General features: G+C 51.8%; 3 protein-coding genes across 3 annotated transcripts, besides 1 other annotated feature; 2 read left to right on the top strand and 1 right to left on the bottom strand.

Annotated features, from left to right (window-relative positions):
- Positions 1-643: 643 nt before the first annotated feature.
- Positions 644-2249, top strand: NFIA_011090 (clathrin-mediated endocytosis regulator UBX3; the record flags this gene model as incomplete). The annotated part of the gene is made up of 2 exons (XM_001264323.1): positions 644-778; positions 840-2249. 2 exons carry the CDS (start codon positions 644-646, stop codon positions 2247-2249), a joined length of 1545 nt encoding a protein of 514 aa, XP_001264324.1.
- Positions 2250-4523: 2274 nt separating this feature from the next.
- NFIA_011080 (pleiotropic drug resistance family ABC transporter) lies at positions 4524-9282 on the top strand (the record flags this gene model as incomplete). The annotated part of the gene is made up of 6 exons (XM_001264322.1): positions 4524-5654; positions 5710-6053; positions 6105-6348; positions 6402-7346; positions 7405-7717; positions 7766-9282. 6 exons carry the CDS (start codon positions 4524-4526, stop codon positions 9280-9282), a joined length of 4494 nt encoding a protein of 1497 aa, XP_001264323.1.
- A 669-nt stretch (positions 9283-9951) lies between these two features.
- Positions 9952-11814, bottom strand: NFIA_011070 (ferric reductase family protein; the record flags this gene model as incomplete). The annotated part of the gene is made up of 1 exon (XM_001264321.1): positions 9952-11814. One exon carries the CDS (start codon positions 11812-11814, stop codon positions 9952-9954), a length of 1863 nt encoding a protein of 620 aa, XP_001264322.1.
- Positions 11815-13181: 1367 nt separating this feature from the next.
- Positions 13182-13209: part of a microsatellite that runs on past the window's edge.

Below are 13209 nucleotides of genomic sequence, written 5' to 3'. Positions count from 1 at the left end.
GCATTCCTCTATGCTCAGTAGAAATATTCGATCGCGATGAATCTCCTTGAACGTCGAGGGAGATCACGCCAAGGCACGTTCGTGAGAAGTAGAGGGCACGCTGTCGGTGCGAAATTCTCCACCCCAACAGATCGGAGACTATACAACCGAGCAATACTAGGCAATGGCCCACTATGCAAAGACGTTAGGCATCGAGACAATGTCGCACCCTGGATGGCCGCGTAAAAGGCACAGGCCGTTAAGGTAACTCGGAGGGAGAGAGCGCCCGCGGGGAGAGGTGATTAGTACTCGACAAGTCGGCCTCTCGTAATGGCGGTGCACGGGCCAGCAACCGCCTGAAGCGCGCGTCTCCGGCGCCAAGTTCCCGGACCCGGTGATGACGGAGCTTCAAAGAGAACAGCTAGCCATCACTTCGGTAGAAAGAGTTTCCTTTCAACTGTGCGGTTTCTTAGTTACCGATATCGAATCTTGGGTTTCAATTTGCTTATTTTGCCTGAGACCTATTGCTCGATAACTTTGAGAGTGCATGCAACATAGCCGTCGCCCGCCATTTGAAACCCCGTCATAGCATACAACTGCCACCGCTTCCCTGGAGAGCATTCATATTACTCTGTCATTGTATGGATTACGACTCTCATTAACTATGTCCTCCTCAGGGCTGGATATCTCGCAGCTCTCTGACAGCGAAAAGTCTGCTCTCGAGACCTATATCGCCGTGACAAGCCAAGAACCATCTGAAGCTATTCCTTTATTACGCCGATCACAATGGAACGTCCAGGTACGTCCTAAGCGTCGAGGCATTGGAAAATGAAGAACGGTGCTGATCAACCTCTGCAAAGATTGCAATCTCCAAGTTCTTTGATGGGGAAGGACCCGATCCCGTTGAGGAAGCTCGCGCTGCTTTGAACAATCCGCCTCCGCCCCGGCCTACCCGTCAAACCCGAAATCTCATGAGCGATGACCTGAGCGCGCAATTCTCCCCGGCCGCTCGAGCTTCAGAACCTGCTCCCCGGATTGTGACTCAGTCCGAGGACCACTCAGTTTACCGACCGCCTTTCTTACTGGCGCTATTATTTACTCCGTTCAACATCATATATCGATTACTGTGCACCTCGTTCCGCCTCTTCAGCAGCTTATTTCCGTTCCTGCCTCGCATACTTAATACCACTGCCAACCCAGCTCTGCAGGGTGCTCGAGGCCATAACTATGGACGTCGGCCTCTTGGACCTCAGGATACAGCCGCCAGGTTCACCCGGGAGTTTGAGGAGGAATACGGGTCTAATGCTGTGGGATTCCTGGAAAATGGTTACAATATGGCGCTGGAAAAAGCCCATCGGGACTTGAAGTTCCTCCTAGTGGTTCTCCTTTCTTCCGAACATGACGATACAAATGCCTGGGTCCGAGACACACTACTCTCGCGGGAAGTCGTTGAGTTCATCAAAGACCCTCAGAATGAAGTGATTGTCTGGGGAGGCAATGTCCAAGACTCTGAGGCATATCAAGTCTCGAACTCCCTCCGGTGCACGAAGTTTCCTTTTGCGGCTGTTATTGTTCACACTCCCAATGTGTCTTCAACTGCCATGTCTGTCGTGTGTAGGGTCTCTGGAACAACATCGCCATCAGAGTTTGTGGAGAAGCTCCGAGCAGCAATTTCACAGAATAAAGAAGCTCTTGAACGGATCCGGGCCTCACGAGCAGAGCAACAGGCTTCACGCACAATTCGGGAGCAGCAGGATTCGGCCTACGAGCGATCACTGGCTATCGACCGCGAGCGCGCCAGACAGAGACGGGAAGCTGAAGCCGCTCGGCAGCGGGCGGAGCAAGAGGCGGCCGAGCGGCAAGCGGCTGAGGAGAAACGTCTCCACGACATTGCGCAATGGAAGAGATGGCGGGCGGCGTCTATTCAGGACGAGCCTGGGCCCGAGGTCAAGGACGCCATCCGCATCAGTATCCGGCTACCTTCAGGCGAACGTGTCATTCGTAAATTCGCTCCCGAGGCCGACATTGAAGAGCTCTACGCTTTTGTCGAGTGCTACGAAGTTCTGCAAGATGCACAGGGGAAGCCTTCCGGGGTGGAAAAGCCCGCCGGATTCGAACATCAATACGAATTCCGACTCGTCTCGCCTATGCCGCGGACGGTGTATGAAGTCGAAGCTGGTGGATCGATTCGGGACAAGATCGGTCGCGGTGGGAATCTCCTTGTGGAACCAATTGATGACAGCGATGAGGAAGAGCAGGAAGTATCCTAGGCACATTGGAGGTCTACTGTTGATGTACATGGCGTTGATAATGACATTATGGTAGACAGGCGCACTACCCTTGGCGGGTGTCGTAATGGTTCTATGATGATAAAAACAATCTTCGTATCTACCTTATCCTTGGCATGACATTCTGATATCTTAAGCTTTGCGTCATACATTTCTTCCAGTGTCAGATCAAAAAGTCTACCATGCGAGGCACGACACGTGCTTGACTGGAATGTTCCACCTGAGCATAAACTGAATTGACACCATCACGACATAAACGAGTAAGCCATAGCCTTCAAAGTTGGACGAAAGTCCGCATAGTTGCATCTCGTATGGAAGGCGCACGGAACCCTGCACGAACGCCATCCCGAGCGCCAACGGGACACCAGATCGACGCGGGCGTCATAGATGACAGATGTATCTAGATCGTCTGTCTCAACTGCATCGAAGTAACCTTGTAGGGGCTACTTGCTACCGAATGTCGCCACAACGCCACACTAAGGGATCCTGACAATGATCATCTCAGATCATCGACGAGCTGTGCGATATCGATTTGGGTTTATGATCCATAGGTAACTCTATTTATGTAGACTTTACAGACTGCGGCACCGCCCGGAGAAGATTCAACACGTCAGCCCGAGGTATTATTTAGTTATGCAGATATGGCAGGGTCATCCTAGCAGTCTATGCTTCGAGGACTCCGTATAGATGATTCCATTTGACATGAATTCGTAGGAGCACCACTCCGACTCCGAGATATACAGCATGTCCTTCGCGGTGATCGCAGACACGTCGCGGAATAGGGAGTCTCCAGGTGACTGCGCATGAGGATCCGACTAATGATCAATCAGAGTCGATCAGAACGCAAGTCCCGAGACGACGTTATCCATGTCGCAGGGAGATATCAAAATTTATCTCCGTTGATCAGTGGGTCTGTATTCCTTCATAGCTGACTTAATTGAAATTATGCAATAATGCAAAATCAGCTCGGCTGTTACCAGATCCGAAACGAAAACGAATTGTAACGGCGAGGCCGGGCTTCGGATCAGTAGGATCCCGCCCCACTTGGTTGTCTAAAATGCCCCTTTCTGGGCAGCATTTCCTTTTCTGGTAGCGGAGTTTTTGCCACGTTTTTCTCACGTTCGGAGAGTTAGCATTCCCAGGTGTCATACCCATACCCCGTACCTACTTGAGTTGCTGTGATGTTGTGTACGGGTGTAACTGTTCTATATACATTCTATGGTCTGGTCTATTTCAGTGTACATTGAAGTATTTGATTCTGTGATATAAAATATTCAATCTAAAGGCATACATTCTTAGTGGCTGTAATACATGTTGCTTGCGTCTCTTCGCGGGAAATTGTCGCTTCCAAGTCATGTCTTGGCATTCATGACTATCATTTCACTCATCATGAATCATCCCCTAGGAGACTGTGTACTCTGTACATACCGGCAGACGAACACGCCGAAAGACTGCCACGTATACGGGGTAGTACCTTAGTACTCCGTAGAGAGTAGATATCCACAGCATCTGTTCACGGCAGTTCCGAAGTTAACCCTGGTACAACTCATCTCACCAGGGCTCAGCCGCAGTTTGATTGATAGAATGGTAGACATCGAGTTAGGCAGTCAGTCAGCAACGAATCACGAATGCCAGACGGATACTCCGTAGGGTCGATTAGGCTACCCTTCGCTTAGTGCAAGATCCGTGGTCCGGCCGGATTCATATGGATATGTTGTCGAATTTTACGGAGACAATCGCCCATTTGTTTCCGTCCTTGTACGTACTGGGCCCGGAGTCGTCCTGTCTAGACGACCCGATTCGTCGAGTCCAAGACAAGAGAAAGGATCTCATGCCACTCATTGGTTGATCTGGTAGTCGAGAAAATGGGGACAAACCTGTCCCTTAAACTTGCTAATACTAGTCATCATTCTGGAAGCCCAGACTCTTACAGGGGAGAGAAAAGCGTATTCAAATACGATCTAATAATGGTGACGGCGTCACTCCAGATCTTACTTTAGGTGCCTCAGGACCAGGGACGTCCTCGGTACTTACAGTTACGGGTCCATCTTATTTTATGTCTCCATCTTGCCCCTTCATCGATCTTTCTGTCAATTTTTCCATCTGATCTATCTTCATATATCGCTCGCTCCATCCCTTATCACCTTATAATAGCTTGTTCCCGTCTGTGGTGGTGTGTTCGAATTTTTATGCTTATACCCATTGTGACGCAACCACCCCCGAATCGAGACTGAGTGTCTCACCCAATCGGCCATCATGTCTCTTCTAGGGACGATAAATCCTAACATCAACCCAGAGCGTACAGTAGCAGGTCGGGGAGCTCAGGAGGAGGAAGGAGAAATTGCCAGGGTCGAATCCAATCACCACAACAATGCCGCCAGCGTCAGCACCGACGAAACCGCTCTGGAACGGTCAAAGGAAGTCGGCGATGAGGATGTCGCAGTGGAAGAAGTGACCCGCCTGGCACGCCAATTGACCCGTCAATCGACTAGATTCTCAACCGGTGGTAATGTCGAGAATCCATTTCTCGAAACCAAGGAGGACTCGACGCTGAATCCTCTCAGCCCCAATTTCAAAGCTAAGAACTGGATGAAGAATCTGCTCGCCCTCTCATCCCGGGATCCTGAACGGTATCCCAAGCGTGTGGCGGGTGTTTCTTTCAAAAATCTCAGTGTCCATGGATATGGTAGCCCGACCGATTATCAGAAGGATGTCTTCAACTCGGTCTTGGAAGTTGGTACTCTTGTCCGCAGGGTCATGGGTACTGGCAAGCAGAAGATCCAAATCCTGCGGGATTTTGACGGTCTTGTCAAGAGCGGCGAAATGCTGGTCGTTCTGGGCCGTCCTGGAAGCGGATGCTCGACTTTTCTCAAGACCATCTCCGGCGAAATGAACGGTATCTACATGGATGAGAAGTCGTACTTGAACTATCAGGGTATCTCGTCCAAGCAGATGCGCAAGCAGTTCCGCGGCGAGGCTATCTACACTGCCGAAACTGATGTGCATTTCCCGCAATTGACCGTGGGTGACACTCTGAAATTCGCTGCGCTTGCCCGTGCTCCTCGGAATCGTCTGCCCGGTGTCTCCAGAGAACAGTATGCCGTGCACATGCGCGATGTCGTGATGGCCATGCTTGGCCTCACACACACCATGAACACCAGAGTGGGCAACGATTTCGTCCGCGGTGTCAGTGGTGGTGAGCGTAAGCGTGTCAGTATCGCTGAGGCAGCACTCAGTGGCAGCCCTCTGCAGTGCTGGGATAACAGCACCCGTGGTCTGGACAGTGCGAACGCGCTCGAATTCTGCAAGACTTTGAACCTGATGACCAAGTACGCCGGCGCTACCGTTGCCGTGGCTATTTACCAAGCCTCCCAGAGTGCTTACGATGTAAGTAGCATATCTCTACCCATGTCCGCTCCTCTAGCGCTAATTCGATTACTAGGTATTTGACAAAGTGACTGTTCTGTACGAAGGAAGACAGATCTACTTTGGACGCACGGACGAAGCCAAGGAATTCTTTACCAACATGGGATTTGAATGTCCGGAACGTCAGACAACCGCTGATTTCTTGACTTCTCTCACCAGTCCCGCCGAGCGTGTGGTGAAGCCCGGGTTTGAGGGCAAGGTCCCACAGACTCCTGACGAATTCGTGAGAGCCTGGAAGAGCAGCGAAGCTTACGCCAAGTTGATGAGAGAAATCGAAGAGTACGATCGGGAGTTCCCAATTGGTGGCGAGTCGCTCAATCAGTTCATCGAGTCTCGCAGAGCCATGCAGGCGAAGAACCAGTAAGTCAGAAGCGTTCTCAACTCAGGTACCATGTGCTAAACTCTTCGCAGGCGAGTCAAATCCCCCTACACCATTTCCGTATGGCAGCAGATCGAGCTGTGCATGATCCGGGGCTTCCAACGTCTCAAGGGTGATTCCAGTTTGACCATGTCCCAGTTGATTGGTAACTTCATTATGGCCTTGGTTATCGGAAGTGTTTTCTACAACCTGCCGGACGACACAAGCAGTTTCTACGCTCGTGGTGCTTTGCTCTTCTTTGCCGTACTGCTCAACGCCTTCTCCAGTGCCCTCGAGGTGAGTCAACTTGGCTAATGTGGGTGCTATCACAGCAAGCTGATTGTCTCCAGATTTTGACACTATATGCACAACGTCCCATTGTTGAGAAACAATCTCGCTACGCAATGTATCACCCCTTCGCTGAAGCTATAGCCTCGATGCTCTGTGACATGCCTTATAAGATCGCCAACGCCATCATCTTCAACCTTACACTCTACTTCATGACAAATCTTCGCCGCGAACCAGGCGCTTTTTTTGTCTTCTTGCTCTTCTCTTTCGTCACCACATTAACCATGTCCATGCTTTTCCGTACGATGGCCGCTTCGTCCCGGACCCTGTCCCAGGCCCTGGTGCCCGCCGCTATCCTCATTTTGGGTCTTGTTATTTATACTGGCTTCACGATTCCGACCCGGAATATGCTCGGCTGGTCGCGGTGGATGAACTATATCGATCCCATCGCATACGGATTTGAGAGTTTGATGGTTAACGAATTCCACAACCGGCAGTTCTTGTGTCCAGACTCTGCATTTGTCCCGTCGAGCGACGCATACAACAGCCAGCCCTTGGCTTATCGGGTCTGCTCGACAGTGGGCTCAGTTTCCGGCTCTCGTTACGTCCAAGGCGACGACTACCTCCACCAGAGCTTCCAGTACTATAAGAGCCACGAGTGGAGGAACCTGGGTATCATGTTTGGTTTCATGTTTTTCTTCATGTTCACCTACTTGACTGCCACCGAGTACATCTCGGAATCGAAGTCGAAGGGTGAAGTGCTACTGTTCCGACGAGGCCACGCAGCGCCCACCGGTTCCCATGACGTCGAGAAGAGCCCTGAGGTGTCTTCCGCTGCGAAGACGGACGAGGCCAGTGGTAAAGAGGCTACCGGGGCTATACAGAGACAAGAGGCAATCTTTCAATGGAAGGATGTGTGCTACGATATCAAGATCAAGGGCGAACCACGGCGTATTCTTGATCACGTCGACGGCTGGGTCAAGCCTGGTACTTGTACTGCTCTCATGGTATGTAGCTACTACAAGCGTGGCCCCGCAAAGTGCTCACAGCTAATGTTGTCAACAGGGTGTCTCCGGTGCTGGTAAGACGACACTTCTGGATGTGCTCGCCACCCGTGTGACCATGGGTGTCGTCACTGGTGAAATGTTGGTTGATGGTCGCCCACGCGATCAGTCTTTCCAGCGTAAGACGGGCTATGTCCAGCAACAGGATCTTCATCTCCATACCACGACTGTCAGAGAAGCGCTACGCTTCAGTGCCTTGCTTCGCCAGCCCGCTCATGTTCCCCGCCAGGAGAAGATTGACTATGTTGAAGAAGTTATCAAGCTGCTTGGCATGGAATCCTACGCCGATGCAGTCGTTGGTGTTCCTGGAGAAGGTATGTCTTCTGCCTACTGTTTTTGTAACGTTCGCTGACACGAACCAGGTCTCAATGTCGAACAACGGAAGCGTCTTACGATCGGAGTGGAACTCGCAGCGAAGCCTCAACTCCTCCTTTTCCTGGATGAACCTACGTCTGGCCTCGACAGTCAAACTTCCTGGTCCATTCTCGATCTGATCGACACCCTTACCAAGCACGGCCAAGCTATTCTGTGTACCATTCACCAGCCATCGGCAATGCTGTTTCAACGATTCGACCGCCTGCTATTTCTTGCCAAGGGAGGCAAGACTGTCTACTTTGGTGAAATCGGGGAGAAGTCATCTACTCTTGCCAGCTACTTTGAGAGAAATGGCGCTCCTAAGCTTCCTGCCGACGCAAACCCCGCCGAATGGATGCTTGAGGTGATTGGTGCCGCTCCTGGTTCGCATAGCGACATCGACTGGCCTGCTGTCTGGCGGGACAGCCCTGAACGCAAAGCCGTGCATGAGCACCTTGATGAATTGAAAGCCACCCTCTCGCAGAAGCCCATTGACCCGTCCACGGCCGATCCCGGCAGTTACAATGAGTTCGCTGCCCCCTTCACCGTTCAGTTGTGGGAATGTCTGCTTCGTGTCTTCTCGCAATACTGGCGGACGCCAGTGTACATCTACTCCAAGACCGCACTCTGCGTCCTCACGGCTCTATATATCGGATTCTCCTTCTTCAACGCCCAGAACAGTGCCCAGGGTCTCCAGAACCAGATGTTCAGTATTTTCATGCTGATGACTATCTTCGGTAACCTGGTCCAACAGATCATGCCCAACTTCTGCACTCAACGGTCTTTGTATGAAGTCCGCGAAAGACCTTCAAAGACCTACTCCTGGAAGGCATTCATGGCCGCCAACATCATTGTTGAGCTTCCATGGAATACACTCATGGCCGTCCTGATCTTCGTCTGCTGGTACTACCCGATCGGGCTGTACCGGAACGCCGAACCGACCAACTCCGTCCACGAGCGCGGAGCACTCATGTTCCTCCTTATCTGGTCATTCCTTCTCTTCACCTCCACCTTTGCGCACATGATGATCGCCGGTATCGAACTCGCCGAGACCGGAGGTAACCTTGCCAACCTCCTTTTCTCCCTCTGCCTGATTTTCTGCGGTGTCCTCGCCCCCCCTCAATCCCTCCCCGGCTTCTGGATCTTCATGTACCGCGTCTCGCCGTTCACATACCTTGTATCAGCCATGCTGTCGACTGGCGTATCAGGCACAACCGCCGTCTGCGAGGCTGTCGAGTTCCTGCACTTCGACCCGCCAAGCAACTTGACCTGCAAGGATTACATGGCCGACTACATCTCCACAAGGGGCGGCTATCTGGAGAACCCATCCGCAACCAGCGACTGCGCCTTCTGCACCATCTCCAACACGGATACCTTCCTCAGCGCCGTCAGCAGCCACTACAAGGACGCCTGGCGTAACTTTGGTATCATGTGGGCTTACATCATCTTTAACATCTTCGCTGCCGTTTTCATTTACTGGCTTGCTCGCGTGCCCAAGGGCAAGAGAACCAAGGGTTCGACGTGAAAGCCTGCCCTCCTTCCCTTCGAGCTCCTTCGTGGATATTAACTTGGCTCTTTTCCCCCTATTTTTGCGGACATATGGCGTATGCCTCCTAATTCTTGCACAATGTTGTACTCTAGACTTTAGATTCGTGTCACGGCTTGCTCGCGTGTACACGCTTGATACATGCACATACACTTTTGCTTTCCTTTGCTTCTTTGGATATACCTTGCCGATCTTGACTATCCTCTCTTCTTCTGGTCAGATTCTTAATTTTAGTTTACTGCGGACATTTCCAATGGTGACCCATTATATAGACATAGTGTCATATCATCTAGTTTATAAGAAAATTTTTTGAAGTATGCTCTGAAATTGGTGTATGTAGATCAATAGGTATGTCCTCAGAGTTTGTGTTTCAAGGCAAACAAACAAGCTGACTGCGTATCAGATGGCTCCAGGTCACAAAGATACCGCCAGACAACTTGTATCAAACCAGCGACAAAATAAAAGAGAGAATAATCACAAGGAATCTGAAATTAATGTACATAAGGTAAAAAGGTAAGGAGATCTTTGGACAGTGAGAAAGGATAAGAAAAGAAAGAGGAAGAAAAGAAACGAATTGACAGTCCGTACAAGGAGAGCATCGAACATCTACGCGTCAACGGCTTCAAAGCATGCAGCCCGCAGCTGGATCTACCATGTGAACGCCTCTTCGACAAAATCGACCACCGCGCCCTTCCCGATGTTATTTCGCGCCGCGGCGCGGACTTCATCTGCAAAGGCGCCCGGCCCACACACGGAGACGATGGTCGCGCCGACGCGTTTGGGGATGACTTCGTTCAGGACGACGTCGGGGCGGCAGCGGCCCGGGAACATCTGGACCGTGGCGCTGGGGGAGACGATCTCCCGGCTGCTCTTGGGTTTGGAGACGAAGAGTTTAACGGTGAGGATCTCGCGGCGGCCGGGGAGGCGAAGGATCTGGTCCATCCAGTCGCGGACCCAGGTGAGGTGTTCTGTGTTGCGGACGGACCAGATGAGGTAGATCTGCTGGGTTGCGACGCGGCCCTCGGAGGCGCGGATGATGAGGTCGCGCACGAAGAGCATGTGGTGTGTGATGCCGGCGCCGGCGGAGAAGAGGACGGCCGTGCCGTAGCTGCCCATGTTAGAAGCGTGGGAAGAGTAGGGGCCCTCGATGTAGCCTGTGGTGTAGAGGGTTTGCCGCGGGGCGGCGAGGGCTTTGTTGTAGAGCTTGCGGGTCATGCCTTGGCGGGCGCCGACGATGAGAGAGACGGAGGTGGGTCGAGTGCCCCTCATGTAGTCGTCGAAGTCCAGGGGGTTCTGCTTTTCCAGGAGCGACGGCGTCATGGGGCTCATGACGTTGTCGGGCGCGGCTGAAGGAGTCACGCAGTTGTTCGGTTCGACCCAAGCGATTGAGAAGGGGTGCGACATCCAAAGGGAGACGCTCGGGATGTAGGCGAAGACGTGACCGCCAGGGTTGATGCGGACATGCTTCGGCAGGTGGAAGGTCACCTTGCAGGCCTCACCGGGCAACGCTTCGACGACCAGTTTGGTCGTGCCCTTTTTGAGTGAAAAGTTGAGGTACAGCAAGCGGAACAGCCGCGCTGATCGTTCAAACAGCCAGAAAGCGCCAATGGCCTGGGCCCAGGGGATCTGGGGAAGCTTATCCAGGTCCAGGTGCACATAGACGCCGAGGAAGGCCAGGAGGGCGGCAAGCTGATGCAGATGTAAGAAGGTCTCGTAGAAAGCATGCCGGATCGGCGAGGGGGAATGGAGGCACAGGAAGATCATCGCGACGGTTCCAACCAAGCCCCAGGTGAAGAAGGGGGTACCGGTGAGTCGTACCAGCATGCGAGAGAAGTCTTCTTCAGCGCAGGCATTGACCGCCCAAGCCACTGTGTGGACCACGCTCTCGAGTACCACGATACGGCCCAGCCATCGATGCAAAAGATTGTATGTATCGAAACTGATGTGCAGGAGTGGGATCAGGGGATTGTTGCGACCCGCGAGGAGGAAGAGAGGCACCATATTGAGGACGGCCAGAGTGCCCGACCGGCCACGAAGCTCGGCCACGAGAGCCGCTTTCTCGTTCACAGCATAATCCAAAAAGCAGCAATAAGCCAGCTGACTTGCCACATACAGCAGAATCAGGATCGAGTGAAACCTCGACGGCAGGGTGCCCACATTGATGGCCGAAGAGAGCTGGATTTCCCGATTGTGTCTTTTGCGACCCAGAGGTGCGTAGAGAATGTGCTTCTTGATATTTGCCCACAATCGTGACTCCTCGACACTCCAGAACATTTGCTGTCTTTGACTAGCCGTCAAAGAGGTAATATGTCGTAGATAGGCATGGCTGATCTGGGCAATCCGGCCGCAAAAAACCACCAAGGCTCCGATAATAACAGACCAGTAGATGATCCGCGTGATTATGACATCTCTGGGAACGTTGACCCCACCAAGGCCTCTCGAGAACTCGTACACATAGGTAGTGTTTATCCCATGACCGCGGGGAGTGATGTGTTGATGAAGGTCATCCATGGGAAGGACTGGATAAGCCGGAGTCGAGAGTGGTCGTGTAGTCCGGCAACGAGGAGCTGAAATAAAGTCAAACAGAAAAGAGTGTCGATGTGAAGAAACTCTTCAGCCAGGAAGAGTCAAGAGCAGGCAATGCAGTTTTTACGCAGTGAAAATGCCGTCCAATGATGTAAAATGCTTCCGATGGCTGGGAAACGATAGGAATGCGGAGACCAGGCCGACTATGATGGTCTAGACGATTGAAGCTGACGGACGACAAAGACCCAGCAAGTGCACCGACAAGAACAAGAATACTTGAGGTAAAAAGAACGACGTCCTGGGTGGCTCTCTCCGAGTAAACCACTGCGTGCTGGCGATAATATGGCACAGCTCGAACAATAGCGATTGTTTCAACTGGAGAGCGGACAAAGAAGATCCTCAAGGACAATTGTGCCTAACAAAGCCAAAGAATGTCAATACCCCAGCAATGACATTCAAACTCGACGTCTCACCGGCGGCAAGCATCACAGAATCAGAGACATGGACAGTCTCCTGACTATGCCGTCTCAGACGTCGATGACATGCCAGCCTTCGAGATTCCAGTGACACTCACCTCCCAAGTGCATGATCGTCCGCAGTAATATTCAGCAGAACTTAGAAGACGCTCGGCGTCATAAAATATTCAACGATCGGTGACGTCGATTCTACAACAGATTTTGCACCCTTCTTTTGCAGTTTTGAAGATGCAAAGCGATAGCTCTGAGACAGGTAGCGATCGACAAATAAGGAACGAAAAGAGACAACAGAGGTCAACCAAAAGGGTGTCTCTGATGGAAGAAAGAACCTGCCAAGAGGTTCGATAATGAATAGAAATGGTAGTGAGTTGAAGTGAACTGCAGATCCCCTACTGATGCGACGATCAGAGCCAGCTGAAGCGGGAACAGTGAATATCAAATGCTAATAAACGGAGACGAACTGAATCAACGGGAAACGCAAGAGGGAAAGAAAAAAAAAGAACCCGAGGGGAAAAACTACCCTGATCTCAAGGAGAAGATCCACAAGGCAGTCTGGGAACAGAAGAAAAAAAGTCGAGAAAAACCAAAGCAAGACAGCAGCCAGAGCTGTCATTCTGAAACGCAAGTACTAAAGGGATAGGTGAGCCCCATATCAAGGCAAATAATGGCGTGGTCTTGGGAGAGCAGTTCGTATCCAAAGCCAAGCCAATTTTTCGAGAGAAACAGGCGAATCATCGTGTTTGCCCTGATTGTCGAGTTACTTGGGCTCCCTTTGATCCGGAAACCCCGAATTCTAGGTCGCTGATGGGCGATGACGATGAGCACAAGAAGCGCCCTTGCAGAGGATGTCCGACCGACAGCGCATCGCTGGCCACACAATTGATCAGTCAATCAATCAATCAAT

This window comes from Aspergillus fischeri, genomic scaffold (genome assembly GCF_000149645.3).
Source record: "Aspergillus fischeri NRRL 181 1099437636249 genomic scaffold, whole genome shotgun sequence".
In the NCBI taxonomy this organism is placed as follows: domain Eukaryota; kingdom Fungi; phylum Ascomycota; class Eurotiomycetes; order Eurotiales; family Aspergillaceae; genus Aspergillus; species Aspergillus fischeri.
The sequence above is the reverse complement of the archived record's forward strand: the minus strand, read 5'-3'. Positions and strand labels throughout refer to the sequence as shown.